At 52.1% G+C, this 19,727-nt stretch overlaps 1 protein-coding gene across 4 annotated transcripts in view; it reads left to right on the top strand.

Moving 5' to 3' along the window:
* The window catches only part of FAM178B (family with sequence similarity 178 member B), a 108,861-nt gene that overhangs the window by 49,255 nt on the left and 39,879 nt on the right, over positions 1 to 19,727 (top strand). For all 4 annotated transcript variants that reach the window (XM_070798228.1, XM_070798227.1, XM_070798225.1 and 1 more), the window contains exons 9-12: positions 6,512 to 6,626; positions 14,523 to 14,604; positions 14,873 to 15,049; positions 15,259 to 15,356. In XM_070798228.1, the coding sequence (XP_070654329.1) occupies positions 6,512 to 6,626; positions 14,523 to 14,604; positions 14,873 to 15,049; positions 15,259 to 15,356 (472 nt within the window). The remainder of the gene's footprint in view (positions 1 to 6,511; positions 6,627 to 14,522; positions 14,605 to 14,872; positions 15,050 to 15,258; positions 15,357 to 19,727) is intronic.

Raw genomic sequence — 19,727 nt, 5'->3', positions numbered from 1 at the left:
ACACCCATGCTAATTAAACCACGGTCCCTGGGGTGGGACACAGGCAGCAGCAACTTTTGAAGCTGCTCCCTGATTCCAAACTCTGCAGACAAGTCTGGGAAGCACTGTATTAGGTTCCCAGGGGGGCCCCAATCTAGAATACACCGCCGTCCCTCAGACCATCGGGCTCTACTGCTAAAGGTGCTGTGTGGGGAGACCTTATCCTCTCTTGATTTTGGTTTTTAGAGTTTTTTGTATTTTTTTTTTTTTTAGAGTAGTTGTTGTTTAGTTGTTAAGTCACATCCAGCTCTTTTGCAGCCCCATGGACTGTAGCCCGCCAGGCTCCTCTTGCATTGAGAGCATGGAGTCTGAGCCACTGGACCACCAGGGAAGTCTCTACTGAGCCATTATTATTAACGGAAACTCATTGTCTAAGGTTCGCACTCTGTTGTACGGTTTATGGCATGTGTCCCTCATTACCATGTCTCTGTCGCACAGAATGCACGCTTCAGTCGTGTCCGACTCTGTGCAGCCCCATGTGCTGTAGCCCACCAGGCTCCTCTGTCCATGGGATTCTCCAGGCAAGAATACTGCAGTGGGTTGCCATATCCTTCTCCAGGGGATCTTCCTGACCCAGGGATCGATGAAGCCCATGCCTCTTGCATCTCCTGCATTGGCAGGTGGGTTCTTTACCACTAGCACCACTGGGGAGCCCCATGATATAGATTAGTTTCACTCTGAAAATCCTGTGCTCCTCCCTCCCTCCGCCTGGCAACGCTTGATCTTTTTACCATCTCTATAGTTTGCCCTTTGCAGAATATCATATAGTTGGAATCATACAGCATATAGCCTTTTCAGACTGGCTTCTTTCTCGTAGCAATATCCATTGGACGTTTTCCCATGTCTTTTCATAGCTTGATTGTTTATTTTGTTATTGCTCAATGGGTTTCCATTGTCTGGATGTAGTTTATTTGCCTATTGAAGGACATTTTGGTGGCTTTGGTGTGTCAGTTATGAATAAAGCTGCAGCTTTATTCACGTTCAGTTTCTGAGTTCATCTGGATAAATAGCAAAAAGCACGACTGCTGAGTGGTATGGTGAGAGTATGTTTCATTTTGTAAGAAGCTGCCGTGCTGTTCCTGTCGGCGCGACTGAGAGTTCCCGTTGCTCCACATGCTCACCAGCATTTGCTGTCTTCTTCATTTTGTTCTAGACCTCAGGACCATTCCCAAAATCCAAAGGTAGAGAGAACTGGTGGGCCATGCTTTCAGGGATGTTACTGGGAAGCTCTTTGTTTGAGAAGTTTCAAATTCTTGCTTTTGAAATTTAAGAGGGCGGTTTGCAGGTGCCTTCCTGACTCACACTGAGGGGGCCTGGCATCCTTATAGACAGCCCAGGGATGCATACTGAAGTGGCAAAGGGAGGAAGTGGTTGCCTGGAGGTGAGATGCAATGGCTGGCCTCCGGCAGCCATCCTGGGCCACCAGGTGGTCCCAAGAAGAGGCACCTGCAGAGGACAACAGAGCAGCAGAGCCATCGATGATCCCACTCATCAGTCGGGTTCCTGCACGGTGTGGCCCACCCACCTCCAAACTTCTCTTCCATCGGAAAGAAATGAAACTCTAGTTTTGTTAAGCCCAGGTGGGTTTTTTGTTTTGTTTTGGAGCTCTTTGTTATTTGCAGCTGAAGCTAATTCTAGCAGATACCAGGGATTCGGTGGTTTGGCACAAAGCAGGTCTGACCTACACACGGGCCTGGAAGGCTCGATAGTGTTAGATGGCAGTGACAGTGGTGTGAGTTACAGAGGGCAGCAGGGAGGAGAGGTGGCCTGGGGACGGCCTCACGCACCCCACACCCCCCCTCAGCTCGTGGATCAGTGGACCAGGAGCTGACCGAGCCCTGTGTGTGTGTGTGTGTGTGTGTGTGTGTGTTGTGGGATGTGTGTGTGAATAAGTGGTGTGTACACATATGTGTGGAGATGTGTGAGTGGCATGGTGGGGGGGGGATGTGTATGTGTGATAAGTAAATAGATGGGTATAAGTAAATAGTTGGGGGGGTGTGCGTGTGTGGGGTGTGTGTGTGGTGAGTGGATACAGGGATGTATATGATGGAGATTGTGTGAGTGGTGTGGTGTGTGTCAATGCGGTGTGTGGTATGTGTGTGTGGTGAGTGAATGGATGAGTGTATGTGTGTGTGGTGGGGTGGGGATGTGTGTGAGTGGTGTCTATGCAGTGTGTGGTGTGTGTGTGGATGGGTGTGTGTGTGTGTGGTGGGGTGTGTGTGAGTAGTGTGTGTCTGTGCAGTATGTGAGTGGATGGATGGGTGTGTGTGTGTGTGGAGGGGCAGGCGCAGGCTGTGTTACATGCAAGGAGGCCATAGGAGGAGAGGGCCTGAGCCCCAGGGCGCGGTGAGAAGAGGGCAGGTGAAGGGGCCGTGAGGGTTGCAGAGCGGAGGAGGAGCAGGAAGGAGACCGGAGCAGAGCGGGTCTGGAGGGGAGACAGGGATGTGAGTGGCATGGGTCTGGGTGGGCTTCCTCAAGGCCCTGGGGCATGGTCCTCTGTGGTGAGCCCTGAAGGCAATGAAATGTTCGTGTTTGTGAAATGTGGACTTGATGGGATTTTATGTTTCTACCACAAACATGGCAGATTCCTCTGATAACATCCCCTTTGTTCTTTGCCCAGGCCCCACGGGGGACAGGTCTGTCCCCTCCCCTCCCATGTCTTCCCGTCCCCACCTCACCCTAACCCTGACCCACCCCTGGGCCTGGCACCAGCTCCAGCACCACGGGCTCCTGGCTGGACCCAGGGTCTGCAGGGCTCTTCCTCCTGACCATTACATCACTCTTGCATCATGCTGACCTTCCACCCACCGCCTTCCATGCCATTTACACCTCCTGGTGTGGCATGCTTCACTTCCACGCACATGGTTTGTTTCCTCATCAAACCTTCAGCTCCACAAGACCAGAACTTCAGTCACCTGGTGTTCACTTAATGTTTGTTGACTAAATAACAATTTTTTTTTTTTAGCTGCACCAAGTCTTAGTTGTGGCTCCTACATGCGGGATCTTTAGTTGCCACAGGTGAACTCAATAGTTGCAACATGTGGGATCCAGTTCCCTGACCAGGGATTGAACCTGGGCCCCCTGCATGGGGAGTTAGAGTCTTAAGACACTGGATCGCCAGGGAAGTCCTCTGAATAACAATTTTATGTGACTAAGGCTAGAGTTGATTGGCTAAAACCTGTGATACAGAGCAAGTTTAAATTTAAATACAAAAATGCTGAGGGAAGTTAAATAATCTGAGTTGGGAGGATGAAAAAGAGTAAGGTTTTAAGCCTTCCTTTCCCTGGTGGCACATCGGTAAAGAATCCGCCTGCAGTGCAGGAGATGCGGGTTCTATCCCTGGGTGGGGAAGATCCCCTGGAGGAGGAAAGGACAACCCACTCCAGTGTTCTTGCCTGGAGAATCTCATAGACAGAAGAGGCTGGCAGGCTGCAGTCCATGGCGTTGCAAAGAGTCAGACACGACTTAGTGACTCAGTTCAGTTCAGTCGCTCAGTCGTGTCCGACTCTTTGCGACCCCATGAATCACAGCACGCCAGGCCTCCCTGTCCATCACCAACTCCCGGAGTTCACTCAGATTCATGTCCATTGAAACAACAATAAAAAAAAAGTCATGAGCCCCATGCTCGGATGTGTGATGGTTCAGTAGCTCACATTCCTTTGGGAATCAGCACTCCCATTTAAGGCTGATGGGGGCTCCCCTGCTGTGGCCCTGTGGGGTCTCCATGTCTGAAAATCGGGACCCCATCAGATGATGTCACTTGGGTCTCCCCACAGCAACACTCAGAGTGCGCGTTAGCAGCTTGATTGGGGGCGGGGGAGGGCATGAACAAGGACAGATGTCTGCAGACCCTGCTCCCCTGAGGCCCCGGGTGGGTCCTGGCAGGTGTCAGGAAGGTGCAAGGAAGCCCCCGCAGAGGGGCTGGAACTTGGGGGACTGAGAGGCTTGCAGGGATGTGTGTGGTTTCCCCCATTGTGCACAGACGGAGCTAGGAGAAGGGTGGCTACATGAAGTCAAGAGGCTGCTGAGGCGCAGATGGAAAAGTCGCTTTTATTTCCGGCCTGTGCCTCTTTTCCCCGCCCCCGCCCAAGCCTCCGCTCCATCCCAGGAGAGCTTTCAGACTCAGCCTCTCAACCGAGCCCAGATGCGCTGGCTGTTGGGGCTGGCATTGGAATCAGCCCAGGGCCCCGGTGCTCCCCCCGGGGGATCACCTCAGATGACCGCGCCGTGGGCGTACAGAAACCGAGTTCTCGAGACTTTTCTTCGGTGTCAGCTCTCCAGAAAACCCTCACTGGGGACGCACGGTGCTCGGGAAAAGCTGAGTGCCTGGCCTACTTACAGGCAGCGTTAATTACGGGCTCCGGGTGCCTGTTGTCACTTAACCAGCTTCCTGGGCTGTCAGTTTGACGGGACTGGTTTATCCTGGGGCCACCCAGACCCCTTTCTCTGGAACTTCTGGCCCCTCAGCCCCAGGGGAGCGGGGGTGTGCAGTAAATGGCCGGGCAGGCACACGGAGAGGGGTGAGGCCTGACTGGGCCCCAGGCCAGTGGGGTCTGCGATGCTGTCAAGGGCTTTTCTGGAGCGAGGCACCTGCGGGGGCCGCCGTGGGGAGGGGGCTTGCAGGCCGTCCGGGCAGGATGTCCCACCCAGCCGGGCCTCCCTGGGGCCTCGCCCTTGGCGATTCTCCTGCCACACCGTCCTCCCCACCCTGGCAAGGTCACCGGCCTCCCACACAGCCCCGCTCCCACCCAGTTCCCGGCTCGGGCTCTGCTCAGGCAGACAGCCCTCTCTCATTGTGTTTTGCAGCCTTCATTCTTCCCAGCTCATTTGCGACTTGGGCAAGGGGTATTATTACCATTCTCTGACTTGTTAAGTTGCCCGAGAGGAAAAAAACACAAGAATGTTTTTCCTCCTCCCAGAGTCTCATTACTGTTGGGTGAGCCTCAACTGAGTTGTGTTTCCAGAGAGAGACACTCAATGCCACCATCCCCGAAGGCATGGCCCTGGCTGGGACTCAGACCCTCAGCTGGCCGCCACGAGGGACCGTGGCCAAGACATCTCAGTGCCCTGTTTCTGGCTAGATGCGCCCACGCTGTTTCATGCCCTCTGCCACTTCCGTCCCTTGGCTAGGCATGGGCTTCATTTCCAATTACCTGTGCGTGCTGTCTGCCCCCTGCCCCAGCCCCCAGTTAAGTCTCTCTCGCCTGAGCAGGTTCCCCACCTTTCACCAGCTCTGGGTTTTACAGCAACATACTCTTTTGTATTGATTTATCCACCTGGATTCTCCGCCTCCTAGACCACAAGCTCCCTGAGGTCAAGGGATCTACTGGGTCACCTTTTAGTCTTTGGCAGCTGGCATGCATCCTACACATGGTGGGGTCCATCAAGGGGTACCCTTAGGACGGAAGGCTCGCCCTCCGGAATGGTGAAGGTTCAAGCCGGCGCTGCTCTTGGTTCTGCATTCCTGCAGCTCACCCTCCATCAGACCCTTCGTTTGTGTTCCGAAACACTGCCAGCCTGTCCTGTGACTTGTTACCAGTCTCCCTTTTAGCCGTCTGCTGCTTGGTCAGGCTTATGTAGGATGCATTCATTCATTTCATCATTTATCCATCCTTCCATCCATTCAGCTTCCTCCACACACCGGCCACTCTGAGTGTGCAGGGAGAAACAGCATGGACCTGGCCCCTGTCCTCACGGGATTTACATTCTAATGGGGAGACACAGACAAGCAGCGAGCAGATCAGCAAATAAGATGATGCGGAAGAGGGAGAGGAAGGAGAGAGAGGGGCCAGCGTGGGGCTGGGGCAGCAGAGGTGCAGCCAGCTTGGGAAGCACACTCCACCCCGTTGTCTTCTGCTTCTCTGTTCTCCTAGTTCGGAAAATATCCTTAAACAGTCTGAAGGAAGAAAGGCCCTCCAGTCCGTAAGGTTTTTCCCCTTTGTTGAGGAGGTCAGATGATTGCTCCTGTCAAGAGAGAATGGTCCTCAAAGCTCGAGCTTGCTGAGAAAACGCCTCCGGGACTGTGGGGAGGCCCTCCGGCAGGATCAGTAGACCTGGGAACGTCCAGACGTTGCCCTAAGGACGCTATTGAGAGTCCGTAGTAGGTGCCAAGCCAGACTCAGGCCTCGGTGGCGGAGAGTGCACGGCTGGGGAGCCTTGTGTCTCCTGTCTTGTGGTTTGGAGGCCTCTGGTTGGGGACTCAGCACCTGGCTCAGCTCAGGGCAGCTGATGGAGCTGGTGAGGGTGCCGTCCTCCCCAGGCCCACACGTCAAGGTGGCCGTAGCTTGAAGACAGGAGAATGAGCATCCAGGTTCCCAGAGCACCACAAGTGTCTGAAACCTCTGGAGGCTTCACCCTCCAGGAAACACCTGTGCTGCCCAGGAGTGCGGCTGGTCCCCGTGGCCCCGCCGTGGGCCCAGTGCAGCCCGTCCTGTTCTGCCCCCTAACCCCCGCACCTTCTTTGGTCTGACAGATGGGAACACGAACCTGTGGTGCCCCTCACTGCGAGAGGTCTCAGCCACGTTCCACAACCTCGGAGCCCACAGCCCTACTCTGCAGCCCCTGGGGCCCACACAGCACACTGGGAGGTGAGTACGCCCCTCCCTGGTACCCTTACTCACACGGCCATGGCCACTGAAAGCAGTTCAAACCTATCTAATCGTGTCCATTAAATACGTGCAGTACCAATTACACCTCAGGAAAAATGTAAATATATATATATATATAAAAAACAAAAAGGAGGCTCTTCTAAACATATTGGGTTGGCCAAAAAGTTCATTGGGGTTTTTGTGTTACATCTTACGGAAAAACCTGAATGAACTTATCAGCCAACTGAATACATCCATGCACCTAATGCTCAGTCGTGTCCTACTCTTTTGTGACCCCAGAGACTGTAGCCCACCAGGCTCCTCTGTCCATGGGATTCTCCAGGCGAGAATACTGGAGTGGGTTGCCATGCCCTCCTCCAGGGGATCTTCCCGACCCAGGGATCGAACCGTGTCTCTTGCACTGGCAGGTGGATTCTTTACCACTGCGCCACCTGGGAAGCCCACGTATTCTTGCTTGGAAACACTAAAGTAGCTCCTCTTCCATAAATGTGATACACCTGGCCGGTCACTGTGCAAAGCTCCATTGTCGTCATTGTTGGCGATAGCTGGGGCTCAGTGAGCATTTTACTAGTTAGATAAAGGAGAGATTTCTTCTGATGATTATTGGAAATTATGTGCATTTTTTTTTAAGTTAAAAAGTCATCAGACTGGTGACTGCAGACTCCAGACTCCAGCCCAAAGAGTGAAGCACAGAGTCTGAGGGGCCACAGTGAACTGTGCGTCTTACCACGGGTGATCGGTGTGTGAGTCCCCGTGCTCACAGCTCAAGGCAGCGATGGGAAGAACCAGGCACTGCCAGGTCTTACTGCCCTGGAGGCTGACATTTGCTCCTGCCCCTTCCTGACTCAGAGCGCTTGCTGCCCCTCCTCTTCCAAGATGTGTCCCAGTCCCTTTGGTCTGTCTCCAAGCCCCTCCTGACACATGACCTAACATCAGCTCGTGGCCAGCCGGGCACACTTTGCGTGGAAAGTCTGCAATGCCCCGTTTTGTGTTGTTGCAGCCCCGTTGTGCACTGGGTTCGGGCTGGGTGGGACAGGGATGCTAACCGGTGCAATACAGAAACGACTCTTGTTGGATGGATGGCGGACTAGATCTGGGTTGTAAAGGCAAACTTTTTGTTGAGACTTCTCTGAGTAGTCGGTGTGAGACTTGACTATTTAGGGGGCTTCCCAGGTGGTGCTAGTGGTAAAGAACCCACCTGCTAATGCAGGAGACATAGGAGATGCTAGTTCGATCCCTGAGTCGGGAAGATCCTCTGGGGGAGGGTATGGCAACCCACTCCAGTATTCCTGCCTGGAGAATCCCATGAACAGAGGAGCCTGGTGGGCTGCAGTCCATAGGGTCGCAGAGAGTTGGACACAACTGAAGTGATTTAGCACACACGAGTGCACGAGTGTTTAGGACCCTGGACAGGCCGAGCCCCCTCCCTCCTGCCAAGTAGCCCTGGGGCCGGCTGTGGTGGGCGGACATCCCTCTAGGGTACGGCCCGAGCTTTCTTAAGAACCTGTTCCACCACTGTGTTTGGTAATTGTCTGCCAAGCCAAACCAGACCAAACCACCCTCGCTCTGCTATAAATACCCCATGCTTGTGCCAGCCTGCCCTGCGCCTGCCCCTCCCCCTCCTTGGCATTCACACCAGGTGTAATAAGTCACTTGTCTCTTCCCCAACACGGAGCTTCAATTGAACCACCTTCTAGGAGGAATCAGGGAGAGAATTACACTCAGAAAAACAAAAGTCCATGAAGGGGAGGGCCCGGAGGGCCTGAGGATTCAGAGGAGCTATTTCTGAGCGCTTGGAAAGTGGTGCGCACCTGGTGTCCGCTTGGAAAGTGGGAGGTGGCACTGGAGGCTCTTAACCTCCCCATTTACTCTGCAAAGAGCCACACTCCCCTAACTTCCCCCTTCCCCCAGGGGCAGGTGATTTGTAGAAGTGTGGCCATTTAAATTCATCACTTCAAATACTTGAGGGTGGCTCACTTGAGCGGTAAAGCATCTGCCTGCAATGCAGGAGACTCAGGAGACCCAGGTTTGATCCCTAGATTGGAAAGATCCCCTGGAGGAGGAAAGGGCATCTGCTTCAGTATTCTTGCCTGGAGAATCCCATGGACAGAGGAGCCTGGCGGACAACGGTCCATGGGTTGGCAAAGAATTGGACACAGCTGAGGAACTGAGCACGCTAGCACAAATACTTGAGAGCACAAACCCCCAGCACGAAGGCTTCCCGCTTCTCAGCACCCTGTGGGAGCAAGGCAGAGCCCCGTGGTCCTAGGGCAAGGCCCAGAGTGCCGCGGCCCCAGACGGCTGTTCTGACACCCCTGCCTCTTTCCTTGGGCCCCCCACCTTGGGATGGCTGCTGGCACACGCTCTCCACCGAGGATTCAAAACTGGCCCAGAGAATCTGGCCGATGAATTGCTCCTTTAAGATTGCCCCTGTACAGATTGCATCTCTATAAGAGGGGCTGGGACCAGCCGCCAAGCCACTCAGTCTAGGGACGTTCTTTTGGGAGTATAGCCTCCTTTCAAGAAGCAGACAGGTCCAGGAGAGACCTCTCCCATGACCTCCCTGGGGTGGGGGATGGTGAAGTGCTGGCTTGCTTCTGTGTTTGGGAAACTCGGGGTGTCTCAGGGTTGGAAGACTCTTCTAGAGCACTCAGGGAACATCAAGAAAGTTCTGGCATCTCCTCTACCAAGGTTGTGGCAGCCTTCACAGCTCCATGGGCCACAAGAGCATCTTCAGGACAGGGTGCCCTCTCTCCATCGTCCTCGTCCTCAGAGGCTCGTCCCATGTCAGTTGGTTCCACATCAGGTGCTTCTGTGTTGACCTCCAGGGATGTCCCCATCTAGGGCTCCTCTGAGGCACTCACGTGCCGTCAGTGGCCGAGACTGGAAATGAGGCCACATGTGGGCCCACGGCTTGCCATCTCTCCAGTCGCTGTGAGAAAGACAGGTCTCTCGCCAGCTGTTCCTAATCCCAGATTTCCCTGAAACTCATCACCATCTCATCGAATGCTTCAAGATTTCCTTCCAAAAGGAAACAGCCCTGCTGCTGCCGGACCACGTGCATCATCTGACGTCTGCCTTATTGCAGATAGAGTTGCCTTCTGCCCTGTGATGAGCCTGAGGAGGGAGACAGCCAGCAGAGGAGGAACCAGAGTGTGAACGCTGGACAGGAAGCAGATGAGAGCCTGAGCATCCTCAGAGGGGACCAGTGCCACGCTCAGCTATACAGACTTTTCATCAGGTGTCCCCGGTCTCACCTGGAAAGAGAGGGAGCAGTGGCTGATCTTCCTGGGCTGCTCCCTGATTGCAAAGCCCAGAGGAAGAGCCCTGGTCAGATCATAGGTGTGTGTGCACGCTTAGTTGTGTCCAACTCTTGCGACCCCCTGGACTGTAGCCCAACAGGCTCCTTTGTCCATGGAACTTGCCAGGCAGGAATACTGGAGTGGGTTGCAATTTCCTACTCCAGGGGATCTTGCCGACCCAGGGATGGAACGCCCATCTCTTGTGTCTCCTGCGCTGGCGGGCAGTTGCTTTACCACTGCGCCACCTGGGAAGCGCAGACCGCAGGTCCAGCCCCTGAGGACTGGCAGCCTGCTGCTGTTGCCTGTTGCTGGTGGCCTTCACCCACTGGGTTCTCTGAGAGGGGGGCCTGGTACAGAGGCCAGTCGGCTAAATGGCAATCAGTCCACTGAAAGGGCATCCTGTCAAGTGTGGGGGTGGTGGCCTTGGGACAGAGTAATTGGATCCAGGTAAAAGTTGCTGCCTCCCCGCCCCCCCATTAGCTCAGCATCGATTCCTCTTCATTGCCTTGACTTCGGTCACTAGAGCCCAGCTGACAGCGCTGGTCTGGTTTAGCAGTGCCAGCCTGGGAGCGTGCCCTGCCCATGGAATGTGTGGTGGGCCCAGACCCCCAACTAGACCCTCGGTTTTCCCGTCTTCCCAAGGAAAAGGAGCAGAGGGTCACTTTCACTTAATTTTTTTTTTCTCAAATAATAATCAGATCAGTTGCTAGAAGCCAACACGCTTCTCTTAAGAGTGTAGAACGATGCCTTTGCAACCCAAACTCTAGCTCCTGGGTGCTGGCCACGGGCCAGGAACCCTAACTGCCAGGCCAGTGTCAAGGCTGGGGGTGGGGGTGGGGGAAAGCTGCTTTGCTGGTGAGGCTGGTGGTGGGACCCTCAACTTGATTCCAACCTGCTGAATCCAGGAGAGGAGTGGGCTCCTTAGACTATGAATTCCTCTTCGAGGCGGAGGCCTGGGGATCAGCCGATGCCACTTCCCAGAATAGCAGTCTCAGATGCCACGTTCCAGGCGAGCGGCTCCTTAGAGAGGCAGGTGGGGAAGGGGAACCCGTTATGTTGCCTGCTGGCTGTTCTCAGCAGAGGAAGCCTGGGGAGACACTGGGGTGCAGTGTGGCGGGGGCGGGGGCAGCAGTAGGGGGAGGCCATGCATCCTTCCCACTTAGAAAGCCTGGCATTCTGTCCATCCCCAGGAGGAGAGACTCTTGTCACAGACACACTTCCCCTCCCCAGCTCTGAGAAGATGAGTCACCAGCTCACAATTTCTGCCCTCTTTCTCCCACTAGCAGCACGAAACTGTCTGAGAGCTCCCTCCACTTAGGCAGAGTCACAAAGTTGGCTCTGAGGCTCCCCGCCTCTTTGGGCAATCTAAAAGCGTTGCCTCCCATGTTTGCACGGCCCTGCGCACGCTCATGGACTGGTGTAAGCCAGGACTCCCGTGCAACTCTGACCCAGGCCCAGTGCGTGAGCCCCAGTTTCCACCGTTTGTTCGTGTTCTCTGGCCCTCAGGAATGCTGAGGAAGAATGGCCTGGAAGAAAGGCCCAGCCCAGGCCTATCTAGCACTGGCCCCACTCCTCCACTCCAGCAGTGATTTGTTGACACCGACTTCCTGGGTGCCTAGAGATGGCATTTTTCTTCCCTCTCTGAGAAGCAGCATAGAGAAGGAAAGAGCGGAGCCTCTTCTCTGGAGCGTCTGGGAACCGTGGCCAGGGCGGCGGCCCCAGAGGCTGTTGCTGTCGGCAGTGTCGTTGTCATCACGGGGGACTTCATTTGTAGGGAGTCCCTTGTTATCAGGAACTCCAAGCTAGTTAGTAAGACTGCAGCAGCGGAAGAGACGGCACAGGGAGCCTTGTCATAAAGTCATCCTACTTGGATTTCCCTGGTGGTCCAGTGTTGAGATATCTGCCTGCCAGTGCAGGGGCCATGGGTTTAATCCCTGGTCCAGCAAGATCCCACATGCTATGGGGCAGCTGGGCCGGTGCCCGTGGCTGCACCTCCTGAAGCCTGTGCCTAGAGCCTGCACTCTGCATCAAGAGAAGCCACTGCAATGAGAAGCCCATGCACTGCAAGGAAGACCGAGCACAGCCAAAAATAAATAACACGTTAATTTTTAAAAAGCCACCTCACTTATTTGATGCCAATGATATACACGTGGCCAGAGAAAGAGCATCATTTAGTAAGGACACCCAAGCTCAGGGTTTCACCCGGGGAGCATGTGCCCGGCAGGCCTGTGCAGAGATGTGAGTCTGCTGTGTTGCCAGCACCTCCCTTCTTGTAGCTGCTACTGCTGAGTCACGTCAGTCATGTCAGACTCTGTGTGACCCCATAGACAGTAGCCCACCAGGCTCCCCCGTCCCTGGGATTCTCCAGGCAAGAACACTGGAGTGGGTTTCCATTTCCTTCTCCAATGCATGAAAGTGAAAAGTGAAAGTGAAGTTGCTCAAGTCGTGTCTGACTCTTTGCGACCCCATGGACTGCAGCCTACCAGGCTCCTCCATCCATGGGATTTGCCAGGCAAGAGTACTGGAGTGGGGTGCCCTCGCCAAACTGTGTGTGACTCTGGTCTTTAAAGAGGGTGTTTTAAATGTGACCGTGGCCTGTCTTCGTCCAGGCTGTTTGCTGTCTAAGAGGAATCTGTTCGTGCCAGGCTTGTCTGTGGACAGCATGGTCGTGGAACACCTTTGGGGGAGTTGTTGAGGATCTCTCTCAATCCTATTTCACCTTACTTGCAGACTTTGGAAGCTAACCTGACATAAGCTACAATGAAGCATGCTTTTCCGTGCATGCACAGACTCACCATACCTGTGTGCACAGAGAACACTTTTAAATGGATTTTCTTTATTTTAGTTGTTTATTTATTTTTATTTATGTTTTTAGCTGCACTGGGTCTTTGTTGCTGCGAGCAGGGTTTCTCTAGTTGTGGCGAGTGGGGGCTACTCTGTAGTTGCCGATGCAGGCTTCTCATTGCTGTGGAGCACGGGCTCTGGGCACAGGCTCAGTAGTTGTGGCCCTTGGACTCTGGAGCACAGGCTCAGTAGTTGTAGTGCTTAATTGCTCTGCAGCATGTGGGATTTTCCCAGACCAGGAATTGAACCCTTGGCCCCTGCATTGCAGGGCAGATTCTTAACCAGCGGACCACCAGGGAAACTCCAAACAATGCTTTTGAGGACTACGTGGCAGGAGTCATTGGAGTATGATTTTTCAGGCTTCCAAGCCCCAGAAAACTAAAGCTAGGGGCCCTCCTGAAGTGCCAGTGTTGGGGTGCCAGCCCCCGAGGGGCACCGGTGGCTCCACGTGCTGGTGTTCACCCCCTTGTGCAGCTCTCTCACCCTGAGTGAGGCTGGCCCATGTGACCAGGGGAGATCACAGAAGCAATGTCACCTCCAAGGTTAGGTTCTAAAAGGTTGCAGCCTCCATCTTAGGCGGGCATCTCCTCTCTCTCAGATCACTCACTTTAGAGAAAGTCTGGGCAAGTTAGGGAACCCTGGGGTGAAGCTCATGGAATGACTGAGGCTGGTGACCCCCTAGTGACCTAAGAAGTAGTTCCTCCAGGCTAGTCAAGCCTATGCTGACAGCAGGCACCCCCCACGAAAGCCTTGGGGGCAGCCTCCCCAGAGACCCTGAGTTAGAGCTCCCTGGCTAAGCTGCTTCTAGGTTCTTGACCCTCGGAAACTGCACAGGATAATACGTATTTGTTGTTTTTAAGCCCCTCCATTTGGGGGGAGTAATTTGTTACGCAGCAGTGGATGACCTATTCATTGCGTTCATGACATGTGACATGTGACATTGTGTTCATGGGAACAGTGACATTTTATTGTTTTGGGCTCCAAAATCATTGCAGACGGTTAACTGCAGCCACAAAATTAAAAGACGCTTGCTCCTTGGAAGAAAAGCTATGACAAACCTAGACAGTGTATTAAAAAGCAAAGACATCAATTTGCCAACAAAGATCCAAAGCTGTGGTTTTATAGTCAAAGCTGTGGTTTTTCCGGTAGTCACGCATGGATGTGAGAGTTGGGCTATAAAGAAAGTTGAGTATCGAAGAATTGATGCTTTTGAACTGTGGTGTTGGAGAAGACTCATGAGAGTCCCTTGGACTGCAAGGAGATCCAACCAGTCCATCGTAAAGGAAATCAGTCCTGAATATTCATTGGAAGGACTAATGCTGAAGCTGAAACTCCAATACTTTGGCCACCTGATGCAAAGAGCTGACTTATTTGAAAAGACCTTGATGCTGAGAAAGATCGAAGGAAGGAGGAGAAGGGGACGACAGAATGAGCTGGTTGGATGGCATCACCGATTCAATGGACATGACTTTGAGTAAACTCCGGGAGTTGGTGATGGACAGGGAGACCTGGCGTGCTGCGATTCATGGGGTCGCAAAGAGTCGGACACGACTGAGCGACTGAACGATAACAACAAGAGAAAGACCCGCAAACACAGGGCACCAGGGCCCTGAGTTGAATGGATCGTCCAAGAACTCTGTTCTCCAGCAGGCACCGCCTCCCCCCGCCTTAGTTCTTCCCTTGTGCTTGCCTCTGACTGCTTCCCTTTCTGTGCTTCTGTGTTACGTAGCGAGGCCAGCCTGAGCCACAGTGAGCAACAGGACGCCCTCCAGGAGGTGGCCTTGGACAGCAGCCTGAACTACATCTGTAAGGTGAGTCCCATCCATCCCCGTGCCCGCTCTCGATCCAGACCCACCCATCATCTAATTCAGGGGGTCCCACTGGGCACCATCACAGGCGCTTTGCTGGCTGCCAGGATGGATGCTACCGAAGCTGGCTCCCTCCACGCCCGTGCCTGCCCCTGACGACCCTGGGAGGCTCGACTTCAGGCCATGTTACTTTTCTCAGCTCCTTCCCAGCACAGCTGGGAGCTCGCAGTGCCAGGGAGGCACCCCTGCCCTAGCGCTCTCTCCTCTCCAGTTCCTGACACTGTGCGCACTGGCCCAGCCAGGGGCCTACACTGACCAGAACCTTCTGGACCTGATTGAGCTGCTATGCCGAGCTGGCCTGGACACCAGACTCCGCCTGCTGCCCAAGACTGATCTCCAGCAGCTTCTGCTCCAGCTCCTGGAGAACATCCGAGAGTGGCCGGAAAAGGTACTGTGGACCCCTGAGTCAAAGCCCAAGCCCCCGGCTTCACCTGTGAGGTCGCCAGGGTGCTCCCTCGGCCCCCAGCGGGGCCCACGCTGCTCCAGCGGTCCTCCCCTCTGCTCTCCAGGCCTCCCTGCTTAGTGGGCTGATGGGAGGTCAGGGTGGGAGGCGCCTTGCCTCTGGAAGCCCAGCTGGATGCCCTCTATGCCCCGCAGCTCCGGCAGCTGTGCTGCGCCCTGAGTCGGGCCTCTGATCACCACCACAACCTGCTGGCACTCGTGCAGCTCTTCCTGGACGTGAGCCCCCGGAGCAGGTGGGTGCTGCCCCACCTCCGTCTCCCCGCCCTCTGAGGCTCATCCCCGCCCCCGTGACACCCTGTGGGGTGTGGAGGAACCACCGTCTGCCCCATCAGTCCCCACAGACCTCCTCCTCCCGCCCAGTGTCATAAACCCAGGAGCAAGAACTAAAAATACAACTCACTAATGACTTCATTACCAAACGGAAAAAAAAGCCTCATTTTCTTAACACGGTCTTATTAGCAAAACAATTGCCTTGTGCAATTAGCCTCAGACTCACAGCACCCCTACCCGCCTTCCAGACTGCTCCCCCCAGTCCTCATGGAGGTAGGGTTCCTCCTCGCCATTCAGACATCAGCTGCACAGTGTCCCCTCATCAATCCCCTTGACACCCTCCTCTCCAACTCTCCATTAATCATTCTATTTTCTACACGGCGCTGATCTCAGCCAGAAATTTCTTTATATTTGTTTCCCTTTTTTAAAAATTTAATTAATTTGTGGCTGTGCTGGGTCTCCCTTGCTGAGTGAGGGCTTTTCTCTGGTTGCGGTGAGCGGGGTTCTCATTGCGGTGGCCTCCCTTGTTGCAGAGCGCAGCTCTAGGCGCTCAGATATAAGTAGTTGCAGCTCAGGGGCTCAGTAGCTACGGCACATGGACATAGTTGCCCTGAGGCATGTGGGATCTTTCCGGACCAGGGATCAAACCCATGTCCCCTGCATCGGCAGGCGAATTCTTCACCACTGGACCACCAGGGAAGTCCTGTGTGTTCCTTGTTCATGGCTGCCTCTCCTCCTTATCACCTCCAGTGAACAGGTCCTTTATTGGGGTCACTGTCATATCACCCCTCATCCAGAACAGAGCCTGGCACACTGTGGGCACTTTGTAAATTCTTCTTGAGTGAATGAATGTGCTGAACAAACAAACTCAGCCTGCAGGAAGATAAGGACCAATTTTCTGTACCCACTCCAGGCTCCCCTTCGCCCCTCCTTCCTTCTCCTACTTGAGGGCACAGCCCCAGGGAGTCCCTCTCCCTTCCCTGTGCAGGCCTCTCCCTGCGTCCCCTCCTCTCCTCTCTAGCTCTGTTTGCAGCTGCTACTACCTAGAATGGCGCTTCCCTGGTGGCGCAGTGGTAAAGAATCTGCCTGCCAGTGCAGGAGACCTGGGTTCGATCCCTGGGTCAAAAAGATCCCCTGGAGAAGGAAATGGCACCCCACTCCAGTATTCTTGCCTAGAGAACCCCACGGACAGAGGAGCCTGGCGGCCTACAGTACATGGGGTGGCGAAGAGCCGGACATGATTCAGCAACTAAACACCACCACCTAGAGTGACACCTCTCCCCACCTTCCAGCCAGGCTGTCCTGGATCCCCTCCAGGGGGACCCGACGCCTTCACAGACACTCCAGCTCCTCCTCCGCAGCCTGTCTGTTCTGTGGCTGCACGTGATTGTCCTGTCTCTGCCCGGCCTTGCTCCCCGTCACCTGCGCTGAGAAGTGCAGAGGGCTGAGCCTGGCCTCCGGGTCCCTTGTGGCCCAGCCCCAATTTCCCGTTTGCTCCAGCCAGGCCATGTGATTGGTAGCTGTTGTTTTCACTTTCATGTGTATGTATATTTACATGTATGGAAATGTGTCTGTGTACTGGCAGACCTCGTTTTATTGTGCTTCTTCACTTGATTGCGCTTCACAAATACTCCGTTTTTCGCAAGTGAAGCTTGTGGTGACCCTGCATTGAGCAAGTCTGCCAGTGTCATTTTCCCAACAGTGTCTGCTCACTTCATGTCTCTGTGGCACATTTTGGTAATTCTCGAAATACTGCAAGCTTTTTCCTTATTATTATATTTGTGATGATGGCCTGTGATCAGTGATCTTGGATGTTACTATTGTGAAAAGATTAGGACTCACTCTCTGAAGGCTCAGATGATAGCATTTTGTAACACTGCAATGTTTTTAATTAAGATAGGTACATTATTATTCAGACATAATGCTGTTGCACACTAATAGACTACAGAATTAATACAACTTTTGAAATAATTTTATTTATTTAATAATTTCTGCTTCACAGAAAAGTGACTCAGTTATACATATATATATTCTTTTTCATACTCTTTTTCATTGTGGTTTATCACAAGATATTAAATATATATACTGAGCTATACAGTAGAACCTTGTTGTTTATCCATCCCACATATAACAGTTTATATCTGCTAATCCCAGATTTCCAGTACTTCCCTCCCCCCAGCTTCCTCCCACTTGGCAACCATAAGTTTGTTCTCTGTGTCTGAGTCTGTTTTTCTTTGGTAGATATGTTTATTTGTGTCATATTTTAGATTCCACATAAAGTGATATCATATGGCATTTGTCTTTGTCTTTCTGACTTACCTCACTTAGTATGGTAAATCTAGGACCATCCATGTTGCTGCAAATGGCGTCATTTCATTCTTTCTTACGGCTGAGTAGTATCCGTTGTATATATGTGCCATATCTTCTTTATCGCCTCATCTGTTGATGGACATTTAGATTGCTTCCCTGTCCTGGCTATTGTAAACAGTGCTGCCGTTAACATGAGGGTGCATGTATCTTCCAGTTATAGTTTTGTCTGGATATATCCCCAGGAATGGAATTGATGGATCATTTGGCAACTCTATTTTTAGTTTCCTGAGGAACCTCCATGCTGTTTTCCATAGTGGCTGCACCAATTTACATTCCCACCAACTGTGTAGGAGAGTTCTATTTTCTCCACACCCTCTCCAACATTTATTGTTGGCAAAATTGCTAATGATGGCCATTATAACTGGTGTGAAGTGGTACCTCATTGTTGTTTTGATTGGCATTTCTCCAATAATTAGCAATATTTATTATCTTTTCATGTGCCTATTGGCCATCTGTATGTCTTCTTTGGAGAAATGTCTCATTTAGATCTTCAGCCCATTTGTCAGTTGGATTGTTTGGGAGTTTTTTTTTTTAATTGAATTATAGTTGTTTGTATATTTTGGAAATTAAACCCTTGCCAATCACATCATTTGCAAATATTTTCTCCTGGTCTGTACAACTTTTATATGCACTGGAAAATCAAAAAATTCATGTGACTTGATTTATTGTAGTATTCGCTTTATTGTGGTGGTCTGGAACCAAACCTGTAATTCCTCCAAGGTGTGCCTGCACACGTGTGTGTGATGAACTGCCTCATGTTCCATAGCCACACAGTGTTCCCCGGCTGTGCGTGCAGCCGGTCCCTGGTTATCATGTTTGTCCAGTATGCAAGCTTGTGCATCTCTGCAAATACTTCGATAGGATGAGTTCTTTGAAACTGCCATCCTAAAGTATGAATATTTAAAATTTGGTCTCCAAAAAAGAAGCCATACTAATCAATAATAGACATGAACATGCCTGTTTCTCCACACTCTTATTAGCACTCTCATTCTCAGTGTTGTTTTTAAGTTTTAGTTAATCTGGTAAGTGAAAAGTCTCATCCTGTGATTCTGATTTTCATTTCCCTGGTTGCCAGTGAAACTGAGAATCTTTTTCTGTGTTTCCTTTGGTGTAAATTATCTCTTGATATTCCTAACCTATTTTTTTATCTGGTAATTTTTCTTCTTCTTTTTTACATATTTATTTATTTGGCTGCATCTGGTCTTAGCTGAGGCATGTGGGATATTCGTTGCATCACCTTTCGCTGCAGCTCACGGACTCTAGTTGTGGTGTGAAGGCTCAATAGTTCAGCGTCAGGCTTAGGGGCTCTACAGCATGTGGGATCTTCGTTCCCCAGCCAGGGATCAAACCTGTATCCCCTGCATGGCAAGGCAGACTCTTAACCACTGGACCACCAGGGAAGTCCCTCTTCTTCTTAACTATATTGATTTGTAAGTTGCTTATTACGTATGTTTGGGGCACCATGTTTTCTCCTAAGCCTGTAAATTGTCCTTTTTAAACCTTTGTGTTTATCCTTTCACAAAATGATTATTTTTCCTTTTCCAGTAAACTTTTCATTTCAGAATAGTTTCAGACTTTCAGAAAAGTTACTGTACATAGTACAGAGGGTTGATTTGTAATTGAATCTTTCTAGCTTAAAAAGGAAGGCCTTCCCCACCCCAAGAGCATAAAAATATTGTGTTCTATTTTCTTTCAGTACTTATATAACTTTGTTTCTCTTGGCTCCTAATCCCATCTGGAATCCATTTTTTGTAGGTACGAAACAGGGATCTAACTTGATGTTTTTCCCCACCCTCAAAGAGCCAGTGACCCAATACCAATTCTTTTCAGTCTGAATACTCCGTCACTTCCCAAAAGATTTGAAACTGCTTTTGTCACATCCTGAATTTAGACACCCTTCATCTGTTAGCCAAGCTGCGATTTCGGATTCCAGGAGTCAGTGTCTTTCAGAGGGTGTCTTTTTG

The sequence above is a fragment of the Bos indicus genome, chromosome 11 (assembly GCF_029378745.1).
Source record: "Bos indicus isolate NIAB-ARS_2022 breed Sahiwal x Tharparkar chromosome 11, NIAB-ARS_B.indTharparkar_mat_pri_1.0, whole genome shotgun sequence".
NCBI classification, from domain to species: Eukaryota; Metazoa; Chordata; class Mammalia; order Artiodactyla; family Bovidae; genus Bos; species Bos indicus.
Note: the sequence above shows the minus strand (reverse complement) of the source record. Positions and strands in the feature narration are given on the sequence as shown.